This window comes from Bufo gargarizans, chromosome 4 (genome assembly GCF_014858855.1).
Source record: "Bufo gargarizans isolate SCDJY-AF-19 chromosome 4, ASM1485885v1, whole genome shotgun sequence".
In the NCBI taxonomy this organism is placed as follows: domain Eukaryota; kingdom Metazoa; phylum Chordata; class Amphibia; order Anura; family Bufonidae; genus Bufo; species Bufo gargarizans.
In genome coordinates this window covers 466,631,815-466,648,096 of record NC_058083.1, presented here as the reverse complement: position 1 = coordinate 466,648,096, position 16,282 = coordinate 466,631,815, and the positions used below count along the sequence as shown (strand labels likewise).

General features: G+C 42.4%; 1 protein-coding gene across 1 annotated transcript in view; it reads right to left on the bottom strand.

Annotated features, from left to right (window-relative positions):
• Positions 1-16,282, bottom strand: part of NDUFAF5 (NADH:ubiquinone oxidoreductase complex assembly factor 5) — a 48,076-nt gene that overhangs the window by 8,911 nt on the left and 22,883 nt on the right. The window contains exons 5-9 of the mRNA XM_044289505.1: positions 15,998-16,101; positions 13,564-13,603; positions 7,897-8,094; positions 6,610-6,670; positions 1,137-1,220 (exon numbers count right to left, since the gene is read on the bottom strand). Of these exons, the coding sequence (XP_044145440.1) occupies positions 1,137-1,220; positions 6,610-6,670; positions 7,897-8,094; positions 13,564-13,603; positions 15,998-16,101 (487 nt within the window). The remainder of the gene's footprint in view (positions 1-1,136; positions 1,221-6,609; positions 6,671-7,896; positions 8,095-13,563; positions 13,604-15,997; positions 16,102-16,282) is intronic.

Sequence of the window (16,282 nt, the reverse complement as noted above, 5' to 3'; positions counted from 1 at the left end):
AATACTTTTTAAAAAATCATTCCACAGAAAAAAGGGAAACAAAAGAAAGCAGTGGCTCTTGAAATAGGATGAGAAAAAGCTTGGTCCTTAAGGGGGTTAACTAATAAGGGAGCTCATTCTTATTTTACTATCATAAGGATATCAGACCTCCCTCTATTATTATTCTACTGTCTATAGCTGCCCCATAGTCTGAATTGGGTTTATCTGCCCTTTCCCTTCACCCTGTAGTGCTGGACATCACACATCTTGTCCTCTACTCTGCTTTCACAGCTCTCCCCTGTTCATCCTTGTATCTGGAGGGGCATGTTTCACATGCTGGGCAGTAGATCATGCAGCAAGTAAGTAGCAGAATAGTGTCAGTCTGTTGTCTGTAAACTAACTTATGCCTTGTAATAGAGGGACATGCAGAAAAATATAAATGTAGATATATATGTAAAATTTGCCATCTTATATCGTGCATGTGCATCTTCAATTTATACAGATCGTAAAGCAACAAGGAGGGCCATCACCAATCCAAATAAAATTGCTTGTTATGTGTAAAGACTGGAAGCTGTGAAACGCATCAACCATAGTGTGTTTCTTCATCTACCTGCATGTCATAACTATAAAGATGTAAATCTGCCAAAGTATATGTTAATCTGTTTTTTTATTTTGGATATATAAGGAAATATTTGATATTTTATGGGGATTCATGCCGGCCTTTTGTGCTTCAGTAAATTTAAATAGAGGCAATGTCTGTGAGGGAAACAATAAGGGGAACTGCATGCATACGGTAATCCCAACCACCGCAAGCCTTAGCAGCATGAAAACAACTGTGCTGCACAGAGCACTGCTAATCTTTTGAGGCATCATCAGATGAGCATTCACGCATACATAGGTACTTTTCTGTATTATCTACATTTTTGACAAAAACCCTTAAAAGCTGATAAATCCAGGTTTATTTTATTAGGGCCATATGGGAAAATAACATACAAAATTTCTGACAAAGCTTTTGAAGAAGTCTGTATTCATTCTGTTGAGAACACAAAAGAGATTCAGAACCCCGATGCGCTGATAAACAGGGTCAAAGTGCTCTGCCTTTTACAAAAACTGTTAATAAAATATTATGATTAAACTGTACAAGAACAGCAGGTTACCTTGGTATATGGTTGCAGCTGCTAGCATTGAATCTCTGTGCAGAAGGCATCTCCTGTTCCAAGCACAGTTGCTCTCACCCATACCTAGAAGATAAATATGCAGAAAAAAGACTTCAAGGCTACCTGGATGTGGGCTATCTAACAGAAATTCCGCACTAAATACGTATGTGTAAAGTGAAAAGAAAATTATACATGGTTTTCAATGTGTTTAATAAATACAAATTCCAAAAAGTATGGTGTGCATTTGTATTCAGCCCCCTGTACTCTGATATCCCTAAATAAAATCCAGTGTGACCAATTGCCTTCAGAAGTAACCCAATTAGTAAATAGAGTCCACCTTTGTGTAATTTATTCTCAGCATTACTACAGCTGTTCTGTGAAGGCCTTAGAGGTTTGTTGGTGAACATTAGTAATCAAACAGCATCATGAAAACCAAGGAACACACTAGACAGGTCATGAATAAAGTGGTGGAGAACTGTAAAGCAGGGTTAGGTTATTAAAAAAATAATATCCCAAGTTTTGAACATCTCATTGAGCCCTATTCAATCCATCATCCGAAAATGGAAAGAGTATGGCACAACTGCAAACCTATACATACAGTTGTGTTCAAAATAATAGCATTGAGACATCACTAACCTGATCAAATCACTGTTTTTGGTAGAAATGATATTTCTACATGGCAAATAATTTACTAGTAGGTGTAGTAGAGTAATAGAAATCCAACAGACCCAACAGTCATGACATGCATGCTGCTGATTCTGTGTAATTGAATCACTAGTTGAAAGTGGCATGTTCAAAATAATAGCAGTGTGGAGTTCAATGAGTGAGGTCATTCATTCTTTGAAAAACAGGTGGCAATTATTGCCCGAATTTAAGGAAGGAAGGCAGCAAATGTTGTACATGCTGGTACAGTGCATTTCTCTCTGAAATTTTTAGGAAAATGGGTCGTTCCAGACATTGTTCAAAAGAACAGCGTACCTGGATTAAAAAGTTGATTGGAGAGGGGAAACATATAAAGAAATGCAGAAAATGATAGGCTGCTGAGCTAAAATGATCGCAAATGCTTTAAAATGGCAACCAAAACCTGAAAGACGTGGAAGAAAGCGAAAAACTACCATTCAAATGGATAAAAGAATAGCCAACATGGCAAGGACTCAGCCAACAATCAGCTCCAGGAAGATTAAAGAATGTCTAAAGTTACCTGTGAGTACTGTTACAATTAGAAGACGCCTATGTGAAGCCAAGCTATCTGCAAGAAGCCCCCGCAAAGTCCCACTGTTGAAAAAAAAGACATGTGCTGAAGAGGTTACAATTTGCCAAAGAGCACATTGACTGGGCTAAAGAGACATTTTGTGGACGGATGAAAGTAAGATTGTTCTTTTTGGGTCTAGTGGCCGGAGACAGTTTGTCAGACGACCCCCAAACACTGAATTCAAGCCACTGTACACTGTGAAGACAGTGAAGCATGGTGGAGCAGGCATCATGATATGGGGATGTTTCTCATACCACAGTGTTGGACCTATTTATCGTATACCAGGGATCATGGATCAGTCTGAATACATCAGAATACTTGAAGAGGTCATGCTGCCTTATGCTGAAGAGGAAAGGCCCTTGAAATGGGTGATCCAACAAGACAACGACCCCAAACACACCAGTAAACGTGCAAGATCTTGGTTCCAGACCAACAAGATTGACGTTATGGAGTGGTCAGCCCAATCCCCGGATCTTAATCCAATAGGAAACTTTTGGGGTGACATCGAAAATGCAGTTTCTGAGGCAAAACCAAGAAATAGAGAAGAATTGTGGAATATAGTCCCATCATCCTGGGCTGGAATACCTGTTCACAGGGGCCAGAAGTTGGTTGACTCCATGCAACACAGATGTACAGCAGTTCTCAGAAACAGCGGTTATACAACTAAATATTAGTTAGGTGATTCAAAGGAAAGCAAAATCTTCAAACATTTTTCAGTTTATATAGTGAATGTTTGAGTTTGTAATGAAGAATACAAACACTGCTATTTTTTTTTAGCAGTCTAATATTCATTTTTCAATTTTTTTTAGAGGAACAACACAAATTTTATATAATTTTTCTTCATGTTTTGATTTGGAATAGAATGTGTAGTGTTCCCAATGCATTTGTGTATGGAAATAAATCTATTAGAAGGATTTTGAGCTTTATTCACTTTTTTAAACACTGCTATTATTTTGAACACAACTGTAAATCACTGCAAAAGGTGCGCCACAATGATATGAAACTGACAACACTGGCTAATCACTCAGGCTGATGTTAAAAACTGAGACTTTAGCCAATGTATTCCAGTGAGGAACACAACGGAGCCCTTTTGCACCACTGTCAAAGTATCTCAGTGTGGCATGGGTTCCTACCACTAGACTACCTATGGTGTGTGAACACGGTCTTAAAGGTGCTAAGATCAAACTCACAGCCAAGCTCCCACATGCCTCCATAGTGAGATCACTCATGTAGTGGGGGAAGGGATAAGGCTGCAAGCCCCACCTATAACAAGCCATGTGACACGGGCAACCAGGTGCACTAGAATGTTATTATATTACACAGATATGAGCCGTTGGGGTTTAAGGTACCTAGAGTTAGAAAAGACAATTTTGGAATAATGGTCACCTTTAATATTTAACTTTTATTATTAAAAATAAAATAAATGCCCTAAAATGAGGTGCAGAATAGGAAAGAGCACCCTGCTCTTTCCTATTCTGCACCTCATTTTAGGGCATTTATTTTATTTTTAATAATAAAAGTTAAATATTAAAGGTGACCATTATTCCAAAATTGTCTTTTCTGCACTAGAATGTTACCAGCATTGCGCAATGGCACATTCCATACATATATAAGAGAAATCACTCAAATAAAGTGGCCTAAATGGGCGGAAATGCCCAAAACCCCCAAACGCGTTTATAACCGGGGGAGCAATTCCACGGCATGTGATCCGTTGCTAACGGCAATCCCCAGCAAAAAGACATGGCCATCCACCTAAAATGACAGCCCAGACAGGTAGAGCACTAATTAGGGAAACAGCCAAGAGGCCCATGGTCACTCTGGTGGAGCTGCAGTGATCCACAGCTCAGGTGGGAGAATCTGTCCACAGGACAAATACAAGTCATGTACTCCACAAATCTGACCTTTATGGAAGAGTGGCAAGCCATTTTTGAAAGCAATCATGCAGGGACACAGCAAACATGTGGAAACAGGTGCACTGGTCAGAGAAGACCAACTTTTAACTTGCTGGCCTAAATGCAAAATGCTATCTTTGGCAGAAACCCAACACTGCACATCACCCTGAATACACTATCCCCGTCATGAAACATGGTGGTGGCAGCATCATGAGGCGGAGATGCTTTTCTTCAGCAGGGACAGGGATGCTGGTCAGAGTTGATGGGAAAATAGGCCTAAATATAGAGCAATCGTGGGGAAAAACCTGGTGCACGCTGCATAAGACTTCAGACTGGAGTGGGGGTTCACCTTCCAGCAGGACAACGAAACTAAACATACAGCCAGAGCTACAATGGAATGGTTTAGATCAAAGCAGATTCAGGTGTTAGAATGGCCCAGTCAAAGTGAGGACCTAAATCCCACTGCAAATCCATGGCAAGACTTGAAAATTGCTGTTCAGAGACGCTCTCCATCCAATCTTGCTGAACTTAAGCTATTTTGCAACCTCTAGAGGTGCAAAGCTGGTAGAGACATACCCCAATAGACTTTCAGCTATAATTGCCCATGTATTGACTCAGATTTCATATTTCTATTTATTAAATATTTAGAAAACCATGTATCATTTTCTTTTCACTTAACTCATACTTGCTAATTTGTGTTGGTGTATCACATAAAATTCGAATAATAATAAATCTATTTAAAGGGGTATTCCCATCACAGACAATGGAGGCATATTGCTAGGATATGCTCCCATTGTGTGATACCCACACCTACAACGACAACGGAGCGGGGAGAGCTGTGGCTGGAGGACCCCGGATTTCCTGAGGTCTGTCCACCACCAAGCGCTGCTCTCACTGAAGTGAATTAGAGCGCACCGCGCGGCCCCTGCTCCCATTAATTTCTATGAAGCAGACGGAAATAGCAGAGCCGGTGCGGTCCCATAGAAATGAATGTCGGTCGGCTGCGCATGCGCAGTGCGCCCCTTCGTTCATTTCCCAGCTCCGTTCTCATTGTAGGTGCGGGTCCCAGAGGTGGGACCTGCACCTATCAAACAATGGGGGCATATCCTAGCGATATGTCCCCATTGTCTGTGATGGGAATACCTCTTTAAGTTAGTGGCTGTAACATAGAAAAAATGTGGAAAACATTTGAATACATTGTGAACACATTTTCAACTCACTGTATTTTCAACAGGCCCCAAAGAGATGGACGGAGTGTCAGTGCACATGCTCGACCTGCTGATCCAAGCTCCATCTGAATGGTGCAGCAGTGTTCACAATCAACCACTGCACCACTGAAATGGGGGCACAGAACCCCCTTTTAACGATCAGGGGGTACCCCAGTGGTCGGACCCTTACTGATCAGACACCTATCCTACTGAGTGACCATGAAGGCTTATCTAGATGAGTTGATCTCTGGAATAATGTTCTATGAATAGATGAGCAAAAACCATAGGTCCTGTTAACTATGGGGGAAAGTCCTTTTTTACTGCAGTGTACTTCTATTAGCAGCATCACTTAAGAAAATAACAAAATGTGAAGTGAAACATTAAAATGGATCTGTCACAGAACAGTTCACTTCGAACTAGGTCATCTCATAATTTATTTATTTCCTGCTATATATATATATATATATATATATATATATATATATAGATAGATAGATAGATAGATATAGCACCAACATCAGCACTGAAGACATATAGGGTGTCATGTACTAAGTCATATATACGCCAGTTTTCTTGTGTATATCTGTTGAATACTTGCCGCAATCTGTGCTTTCGCCCGCTCACGCCAGGTCTAAAAAAGGGGGCATGGGGTGGGCAGGGAAGGGGACAAGCCGGCAGGCCCATCTCATTTTTCATTTTCTATGCCTGTTTTAGGCGTAGAAAATGGTCTAAGTTTAAGCCAGCAAGGAAGCGGTCTTACATTTAGACTTGTGGTGGATGCGCCGAAGTTAGGTAGAAGTCGGCGCCTCAACATAACTTTGGCGGAAACACCACCAGCGCAAGGGATTATTAAAACCGGTGTCTAAACGCTGGGCCCAGGTGGTGAAACAGGGAAATTCCTTAGCGGCCTGGTGCTCTGCTGTTGTTGTAGCTCGCTTTGCAATTAATGGGAGCCAAGCAAATAGCATAGCACAGTACGCTAGTCTGTTTCCGTAAGAGCTTGTTCTTCTACGCTGTTTATGCAGCTTCCGTTCCATTTGTGACAACTATTTAGTACCATATTAATTAATAATAAAAACACTAACGTTATACATACATAATAAAACAAAATATGCACTTACCTTGTAAATCTTTCATCAGCTCAAACATCCCAGGATAGTGAACCCGAATTTCATCCGTATCCTGCACAGAGAGGAAGATTACCTTACATTACAGGACACGGAGGCTTAGACTGAATGACTGGGCATTCTCATAGCTTTTAGCAGGCAATATATCACACAGTGACACGGCATGGCTTTCATGAGTTATGGACTGGGTGCCCCAGGGTTAAAGAGATGGCCAGTGCCAATGAGCAATATGACTTTATAGGAGTGCCATCAGCAGCTACTGGTTGTCTAAAAAAATGAATGGCACGGAGCAGATGGAATTTAATAGCCGTGAAACATCTACTCATTCGGTCAGATGAAGTCAGACCCTCGCTAAACCCTTTTATGTTCACCTGCACAGCAAGGAACAAAAAAGGCAGAATACTGATGGATAACCCTCTGGAACCCCAGCAATAGTATCTGCTACAGCCAGGGAACGTCTGTGTCACGGAGGAGCAAATCTACGCCAGCTAGTTGATGGCACAGACTGGTGCTCTAACTTCCATTATAGTAAATGTGTCAGGTTGCTAAAGAAACCCATCCCTCCCATTTTTTTTAAAGGTCAGATAAAACTGAAAAGTCCCAAATTTTCAAGTCGCATCATAAATTCCCTGTGATCGTGTACCGATCCTGGGCTATAGCAGGTATTTATAGCCTATACCTGTGATGGCTAACCTCCGGCACTCAGAACTCCATAGAAATGGAAGGAGCATGATGGGAGTATCACCGCAGCTGGAGTGACGGAGGTTAGCCATCACTGGCCTATACTCATGCTTCACGCTGCTTCTCAGGTGAAATCTTAAAGAGGACCTTTCTCCACTCCTGACATGCCTGTTGTAATGGCTTCATGCATTCCCCATGTAATAACCATTCTGGAGCATCTACTCTTATGACTCTATGTTGTGCCGTTCCTTTATTATTTGTACTAGAAGTTATGAATGAATTTCTAGCAGTCTGCAGTAAGGGTACAGAGGGGTGGTAACCAGTTGGGGGGGGGGGGGGTGTACCTGCACAGACTCACTCTATCCAATTAGTGCTGCCATTATCAGACTGGGAAGGGACACCCACCCAACTGGTTAACACCCCTCTGCGCCCTTACTGCAGACTGCTAGCAATTCACAGAGCAGTTTTCATTTTACATTCTGTTCTTCATAAATGAGAGATGCGGATTGTTTACTATGGGCAACAGAGACCCCCTAGGCAACCCCTAAGGGGTACCAGCTTTGCCTGTAGTCCAGGTGTTTTGGGAATCTTATTACTTACCACAGTTAACATGCTGAAGCCGGCTCTCCCCATCAGGTTCCCCAGGTCATTTACAGCAGTGAATGGAGACACGTGCGGAGAGAAGCCACCTTCCCTTTCAATCTCTGCCAGCTGCAACGAGCAGCGGAGCTCATATAGTGTCTCTCCGCCAAACATGGCTCCAATGAATACGCCATCGTTCTTAAGTACCCGATAAATCTGGAAGACATGAATGAGAATTTATCGGGTAACAGCACCAGAAAAAAATAAAAAATATAAATACCGGTATACCAATTACTCTCTCTCTCCCTTACTGCTTATTGTTACCTCTGATATGGACGGGGCAGGTTATTACAGTCACTGACCCGTACATAGTTAAGCTATGGGTCACTACGATTACATTGATACATGCAGTGTTTTTTCCATTTTACTACTTTTGCACAATAGAATTCCCTTTTTTTTTTTTTTTAAGATTAAAGAAGAAAATGTTTTACCATTGCTGCATCCCAAGACCTATACATTTTTATTTGTATTTCTATAGAGCTATGTGAGGGCTTGATTTTTACACAACGTGTACTATTCATCGGGTGCATAACATTATTTTTTTTGTTTGTTTGCTTTTTATTTGTTTTTTTGGGTGAAAGCAGTAAGCATTACAGAATTACACTGTCAGTGCTATATTGACAGTCAACAGCAGGCTGCGCCAGAGAGGCACACCATACTAGGATACACGGCAGGCAGGCCTGGGTCTTGATTAGGCTTCAGACTGCTGTGCACAGGCATCAGCACCCTGCGGTGTCATTTACAGGGTGCCAAGGGGAGACAAATGGGCAGCACGGTGGCTCAGTGGTTAACACTGGCGCTTTGCAGCGCTGGGGTCCTAGGTTTGAATCTGTATGTTCTCCCCGTGTTTGTGTGGGTTTCCTCCCACACTCCAAAGACATACTGATAGGGAACTTAGGTTGTGAGCCCGACTGGGAACAGCTTGATGTTAATGTCTGTAAAGCGCTGCGCGATATATGTGCAAAAAAAGGAGGATAATTTGTGCTTACATATACTGTAAGCCAGGAGTCAGCAAGCTTCGGCATGCCAGCTGTTGTGAAACTACGACTCTCAGCATGTACACCCATAAATGTAAATGGCGCTTGCTGGGTGTTGTAATCTCACAACAGCTAGCAAGCTGGAGGTTGCTGACCACTGCTGTGTGCTTTAAAAGGGTTGTCCTATGAAAAATATTCGACATTTTTGAAACCAGCTCCTGGACCTGAATACTTCATTAATTACATGTGATTAAACATTTTGCATAACACCTGAGATATTGCAGAGTGGATGCACATGCTCAGTTCCATTTCTCAAGTGCTGCCAGCAATATCCTCTTTTAAAAGCTGTGACAGTTACAAGAAGACAGATACAGAAGAACACACCCCCTGAGAAAGGACACGCCCCCTGAGAAAGGACACGTCCCCTGAGAAAGGACACGCCCCCTGAGCTGCCACCTTGAAATAAATCTAGCGGAACAATTGGAGCAATGAATGAGGAGATCTCTGGATCCATGTGGGGTACAGGGCTGGTTCTAGTTTTGTCATAAAAAGATTTTCATTAACTATATGAGGTCTGATTTTCATTTTTACATTAGTCAGGGGTTAACCCCTTTATAAGAAAAGATATGTTCATACGCTTATACTAAGTACTGACAACTTGTGCGATCAGGAGGAACGGCAGGCACCAGTTCCAGGTCTTATTGTGGTCGGTACAGCTTGAGAAAAGTCATTTGGTCTAAATCTTGTGGTTTTATGTCTCATTTGCCCATGTGTCATTCTCCAAGTATGTGCACCTCTGAAAGCCATAACTTTTGTTTTAGTTCAGTTATTTTTTTGTTTTTAAAATATGTGTGAAAATGTAAAAAAGGGGGAAATATATAAATTTTTTAAATAGTGCAATTAAAATACTTTTTAAAATGATGTCCCCTTTTGATATAGGTAATATACAGCTTATGGTCGTCAAGGGCAAGGCTAGAATATTCAGTGGTGGTATTTTTTCTAATTCTAACAAAGGAAAGGCACAACATAGATCCATAAAAATAGATGCTACAAAATTATTATTTGGGGAAGGCAAGTAGTTACTAAAAGAGACACGTCAGGAGAGGTGACAGGTCCTCCCCCCACTCTTGTAGTCCGCTCCCAGAATTGCTCGAGACTTTTGACAATTATATATTGTTAATATGTGTGCCAATGTGCACGAATCATACTTACAACAGTTTGCAGCAATAAGTGCAAATATAGTCATAGACTTTCTGTATCTGTTCAATGTAATTTGTTCAAAGACTAGAAAATATGATTTTCTTACAACAAACATTACTACAATCACCATATTGTACTATTTCTGTTAAAGGGGTTATTCCATGATTATTGTAAAAAAATTAAAAAAATAATCAAACTTCATACAGTACATGACAATCTCTTTATACCAACAAAGCTAGAACCAGTCCTGTACCTCACATGGATCCAGAGATCTCCACATTCATTGCTCTGCTAGATTTATATCAGGCTGACAGCTCAGGGGGCGTGTCTTTTCTGCTGCAGCTCAGGGGGCGTGTCTTTTCTGCTGCAGCTCTCTCCCTATCACAGCTCAGGAGGCAGTTGAAGAATGAAACTGAGCATGTGCGGCCATCTCAGTGAGCAGGCCAAAAAAAAAATGTATTACATGCAATTACAAAAGTATTCAGATCCAGGTGCTTGTTTGACATTAACATATGACATTTTAACATTACTTTTATGATCACTGGTATAAGTATTTTAAATAATGGTCAATGTCCAGAATCTTTATTTATAGTTTCCCCTTATACATGTATGAAACTGGCCACTTGCTCGGCTCTATCCACAACGGCTGGATATCAACAAAAGGGTCACCAAACCCATCACTAATAGGTGAGGCCCCCGGAGATGGAATGAAGTTGGAAATACACCTTTTAAGAGACTTCCATTAACAGACTATTTAAATGGTTATAGATATATGTCAGCTACTTGACCGTCAGCGCTACATAATTACATAGTTAATACGGTTGAAAAAAGACAAGTCCATCAAGTTCAGGCAAGGGATCAGTGAGGACGTGAAGCCCAGAAGGAGGTGAAACTCAGATTTCTACACGTTTTCATAAGCATTAATGTTGTTTACTTTTAAGAATTCATCTAAACCCTTTTTAACACTGTCCCCTGTTCCTGCTGTGACCAGGTCCTGAGGGAGTCTATTCCACAGTTCACAGTTCTTACAGTAAAGAAGCTTTGACGTTTCTGGAGACAGAACTTTTTCCTCTCCAGTCGGAGGCAGTGCCCCCTTGTCTTTTGAGGGCATTTTACATGGAACAGTTTTTCACAGTATTTTTTGTACAGCCCATTTACATACATATTTGTATAGGTTGATCATGTCCCCCCTTAGACGTCTCTTCTCAAGACTAAATAAATTTACCGTATTTTTCGCTTTATAAGACACACTCCCCCCCCCCCCCCAAAAAAGTGGGGGGACAAAGGCTGTGCATCTTATAAAGCGAATACTAGTTAGCACTTCCATTATGGAAGCACTCACTAGTATGCATTAGGTCAGGCATGGCCAACCTGCGTCTCTCCAGCTGTTGTAAAACTACAACTCCCACCATGCCCTGCTGTAGGCTGATAGCTGTAGACTGTCCAGGCATGAGGGGAGTTGTAGTTTTGCAACAGCTGGAGAGCCTCAGGTTGGCCATCCCTGCATTAGGTGCTGGGAGCGGGGAAGAAGCACTGCAAGCGCTTCCGGTACTCACCCCCCCTGGTCTTCTTTGATGGTGCCAGTGCTGTACTGTCCTGACCCCGTACAGCGTCAGTACGTAATGCGTGCACTATGACCTGACGCTGCACGCTGTCAGATGACAGTGCAGCGTGGGCCGGGAAGACGGGAGAGCGACTTCTGCCGGAGATGAAGAGGAACCGCGGCGCAGGAGAGGTAAGAGGAGTTTTTTTTATTTTATTCTGATTTGAGGTCTGATGGGGGTTAGAAATAAAGGGCTGATTTGAGGTCTGATGGGGGTATGACATTAAGGGCTGATCTGAGGTCTGATGGGGGTTAGAAATAAAAGGGCTGATTTGAGGTCTGATGGGGGTATGACATTAAGGGCTGATCTGAGGTCTGATGGGGGTCTGACAGAGGGCTAATGGGGTTCTGACATGGAGGGGTGATAGGGGGAGCTAATATGATGTCCTGATATGGGGGTCTGATGTGAGGTCCTGATATTTATGGGGTCTGATCTGAGATGAGGTCAGATATTTTTTCTTATTTTCCTCCTTTCTTATAACGCGAAAAATATGGTAATTATTTTAATCTTTCTTCTTGATAACTAAGACCATCCATGCCCCTTATCAGTTTAGTCACTCTCCTCTGTAGTTTTTCCTGCTGCAGAGCATCCTTTCTATGGACAGGGGCTCAGAACTGAACTGTATATTCGAGATGAGGCCGCACCAACGCTTTGTAAAGTGGTAATATTACATCTCTGCCCGTGAGTCTATTCATCGTTTAATACATGATAATATCCTGGTAGCCTTTGAAGCAGCTGGCTGACATTGTATACTATAATTTAATCTACCATCCACGAGGACACCCAAATCCTTCTCTACAAGTGTTACATTCCCTAGGACATATGATGCATGGAGATTATTACTACCAAGATGCTTAAATTTACATTTATCCACATTGAATCTCATTTGCCAAGTTCATGCCCAAACACTCAGCCTTGACATTATAAAGCCCTGTTCACACAGTGGATTTTCCATTCGCTGTCGCAGCTTTAAACCTCCAGCGAACAGCAGCACAGATTTCCATTAAAAACAATGGGAACTTAATTCTATGCATTAGCTTTTTGGAGTGGAATCTGTGCCACAATTCTATTGTCAAAAGATACCACCTGAATGGGGCCTAAGCACGCCGACAGCATAATAGCCAGCGCTTTCAGTGCTGGTGCATATGAGGACGCAGAGGAATTACATGGGCAAATCATGCAACCACCACCATACTTGGTGCAATAGACGTGGCAGCTGCCTCTTCCGGTGTTCATACAGAGCACACATGGGCAGTAGGTGGGGAAAAGTGGCTTCAATGTGTCTGCCGCAGGAAGGGGTGACCATTTTTATAACTTCACAGACCACTTCACAGAGGTTTACCATTTCTGAAACTTTAGTCAAAAGTGAGCCAAACAAGCAATCTGACCAAATGCCTGACCAATCAGACCCACCAACTGCACTTTAGGGATTATTAAGTGGTCAACCACCCATATTTTATTGCCAATATTGAACATCCTTGTACAAAAAAAACTGCAACTGGTGATTAACATAATGCAGACAGAATGATAAAGATCATCTATTCAGTATAACAGAAAATATTCCCAAGGGATTGACATCTTCTAGAAATCACACGACTGCAAAAGATGCAGAGTTGCAAGTAAATTAGTTTGACTTTAAGGCTGGGCTACAACAATGTTATGGGCGCAACCTCACCCACCCAAGGTGGCCAATGGCTGCACGAATTCCATGGCAATACCTTAGTTGTGACAAGTTTGTGTTGCCATTGGCAACCACACATGGGCGAGGTTGCACCACCCTGTGGAAGCTCAGCCTTACAGGTAAAGTATTGAGATCTATCCATTCATCAAAAATGTTTCCATACCTCTTGAAATGCCCTAGGTAGATCATTCACCCAATGTAAACTGCAATAAAGGTAAAGAAAAAAAAAAAAAAAAAAAAAAAAAACACACTTACTAAATGTATTGAAAGCACAAAATAATAATACTAATAGTAGTAATCTAGGTGACAAGATAAAACTGAAGTGTAATGTAATGGCTGTCACAAGTCATAGCCTATAAAACCAGCATGTGGAAACGCCAGAAGAAGCACCACTGACCAAGCCCGAAGAACAAGGACGCAGCAAGGAAAGCTGGAAGATATCACTGTCAAGGCTGGAGGTGCTAATTTAAGAGGTTGACGTTTAGCCAAGAACTTTAGAAGTGACCATTAATTTTCAAAGGCCTGGGACTTGCAGTACTTTAGTGGTCTTCTTCTAGGCGAGGGACCGATCAATACTGATATATAAGTACTAGTCTTTGGGCACTGAGCACAAATATAATGCCTTGGGCACCATGCACAGATCCAAAAGAGTCCTTGCGCAAACAGCAGAAGTGGTCAGAGGAAGCACCAGCATCAGAGAAAGTATGTAATATGCAGCACCACCAAGGAGAGTGGTGTGCCAAGAAGAAGAGAGGTGGATACTTGGTTTGACAGCGCTGAGCTGGAGCCAGGTCAGTGGGACAGAGTTGGGACTGCTATCAGGACACGTTTTTGTACTAGCAGCAACTCACTAAAAGGGACAACACCCTTATTTGGGACGGTCTCTTATTCAGGACTGATCTGGGACTTTTTGGGTGCTGCAGCAGCATGGACTTAAGTGTTTGGGAGAGGTTGATGGAACTTAAGAGGATCAAGTCTATTCTTTGGAACTGTGAATATGGTACAATGGCGGTGGAAACATATATTAATCTTCAATTATAAGATATTAAGGTAAGAAGATTGGTAATGTCACCCGAAGGTGACGTGGGACACCAGCGCTGGAATAGCAGAGCCCACCCGCTACCACCCTCTACGTCTGGGATTAGTTGGTGAGTATTGATAAGAGGAGGGGAAAGAGAAGGGGCGGGTGGCGGGACCGGAGCGAAAAAATGAAATTGAAAAATGAGCAGACTGGTGCGCTTGCCTGTTATACTGAACTGAGGGAGAAGGCAAGTTCAATTAAGAAAAAATCTCAGTGTACAGTGTACAATACGATATATAATTTGTACCTGGTAAGTTCCTGCCTGATGACGGTCTGTAGTGTATCCTTTCCGGTATGTTTCTTTCTTTTTTAGTCCAATAGGGGTGCTGTAATGAGTCCGTCCTTTGTGCTCACCTAATAGCACAAACGCTGCCCCGGCCGGAAGCGAGCGTGGTGCGAGGGAGCTGGTTGTTGCCGTCGTCCTGGAGACCGCTTCGGTGACGTCACCTGTATAGGTACTGTAGCCGTCGTAGGACAAAAACCTCCAACGCGTTTCGGAGCCTATCGGGCTCCTTCGTCAGGGATGGTCAGCGCAATGTCCGTACAGGTTTAAGTAATCTATTCGGTCTCCATGGTGACGGGAATCGGCTTGTGAAAAGCAGATATGTAAAACGGAGGACATTGTGTTTATTGCTGGATCGTGCTTGGGAATATGCTTTATTGAATGTATCCCACTAAAGGGTGCCTGTGATTTTTAAAAAGTGCACTCAATACTGGTTGTGTTGATAGTTCCAGCAATAAACACAATGTCCTCCGTTTTACATATCTGCTTTTCACAAGCCGATTCCCGTCACTATGGAGACCGAATAGATTACTTAAACCTGTACGGACATTGCGCTGACCATCCCTGACGAAGGAGCCCGATAGGCTCCGAAACGCGTTGGAGGTTTTTGTCCTACGACGGCTACAGTACCTATACAGGTGACGTCACCGAAGCGGTCTCCAGGACGACGGCAACAACTCGCTCGCTTCCGGCCGGGGCAGCGTTTGTGCTATTAGGTGAGCACAAAGGACGGACTCATTACAGCACCCCTATTGGACTAAAAAAGAAAGAAACATACCGGAAAGGATACACTACAGACCGTCATCAGGCAGGAACTTACCAGGTACAAATTATATATCGCATTGTACACTGTACACTGAGATTTTTTCTTAATTGAACTTGCCTTCTCCCTCAGTTCAGTATAACAGGCAAGCGCACCAGTCTGCTCATTTTTCAATTTCATTTTTTCGCTCCGGTCCCGCCACCCGCCCCTTCTCTTTCCCCTCCTCTTATCAATACTCACCAACTAATCCCAGACGTAGAGGGTGGTAGCGGGTGGGCTCTGCTATTCCAGCGCTGGTGTCCCACGTCACCTTCGGGTGACATTACCAATCTTCTTATCTTGAAACTGAAGGAGGACAACAGCTCCTTTTGACACCTAGCAGCGGAGTCAGTTTTGCCAATTGTTTGCAGACCCACCAGTAGGGAGCGCAAGGTGGATTCACTTTCTATATAAGATATTAAGGGTCTTACCTTAAACTGCTGACAACAAGGTCAAATGTATTATCCTTAAAAGGCAAAAATTCTTCCTCTACTATTACATTCTGTGTTGGGATCTCAGATGCTCCACAGCTTTTCTACAGACATAAAACATAAAAGAATGACAAGAATTGAAAACATAAAAATAAAACCATATAGCCATCTGGCTGCACGGCCACAGTCACAAACAAAAAGGCTTGTGACTGTACAAGTGACAGACATTTTACACCATTTTTGTTTCTTTTTACCTCATTGTTGTCTAAAAATATCATTAAAATT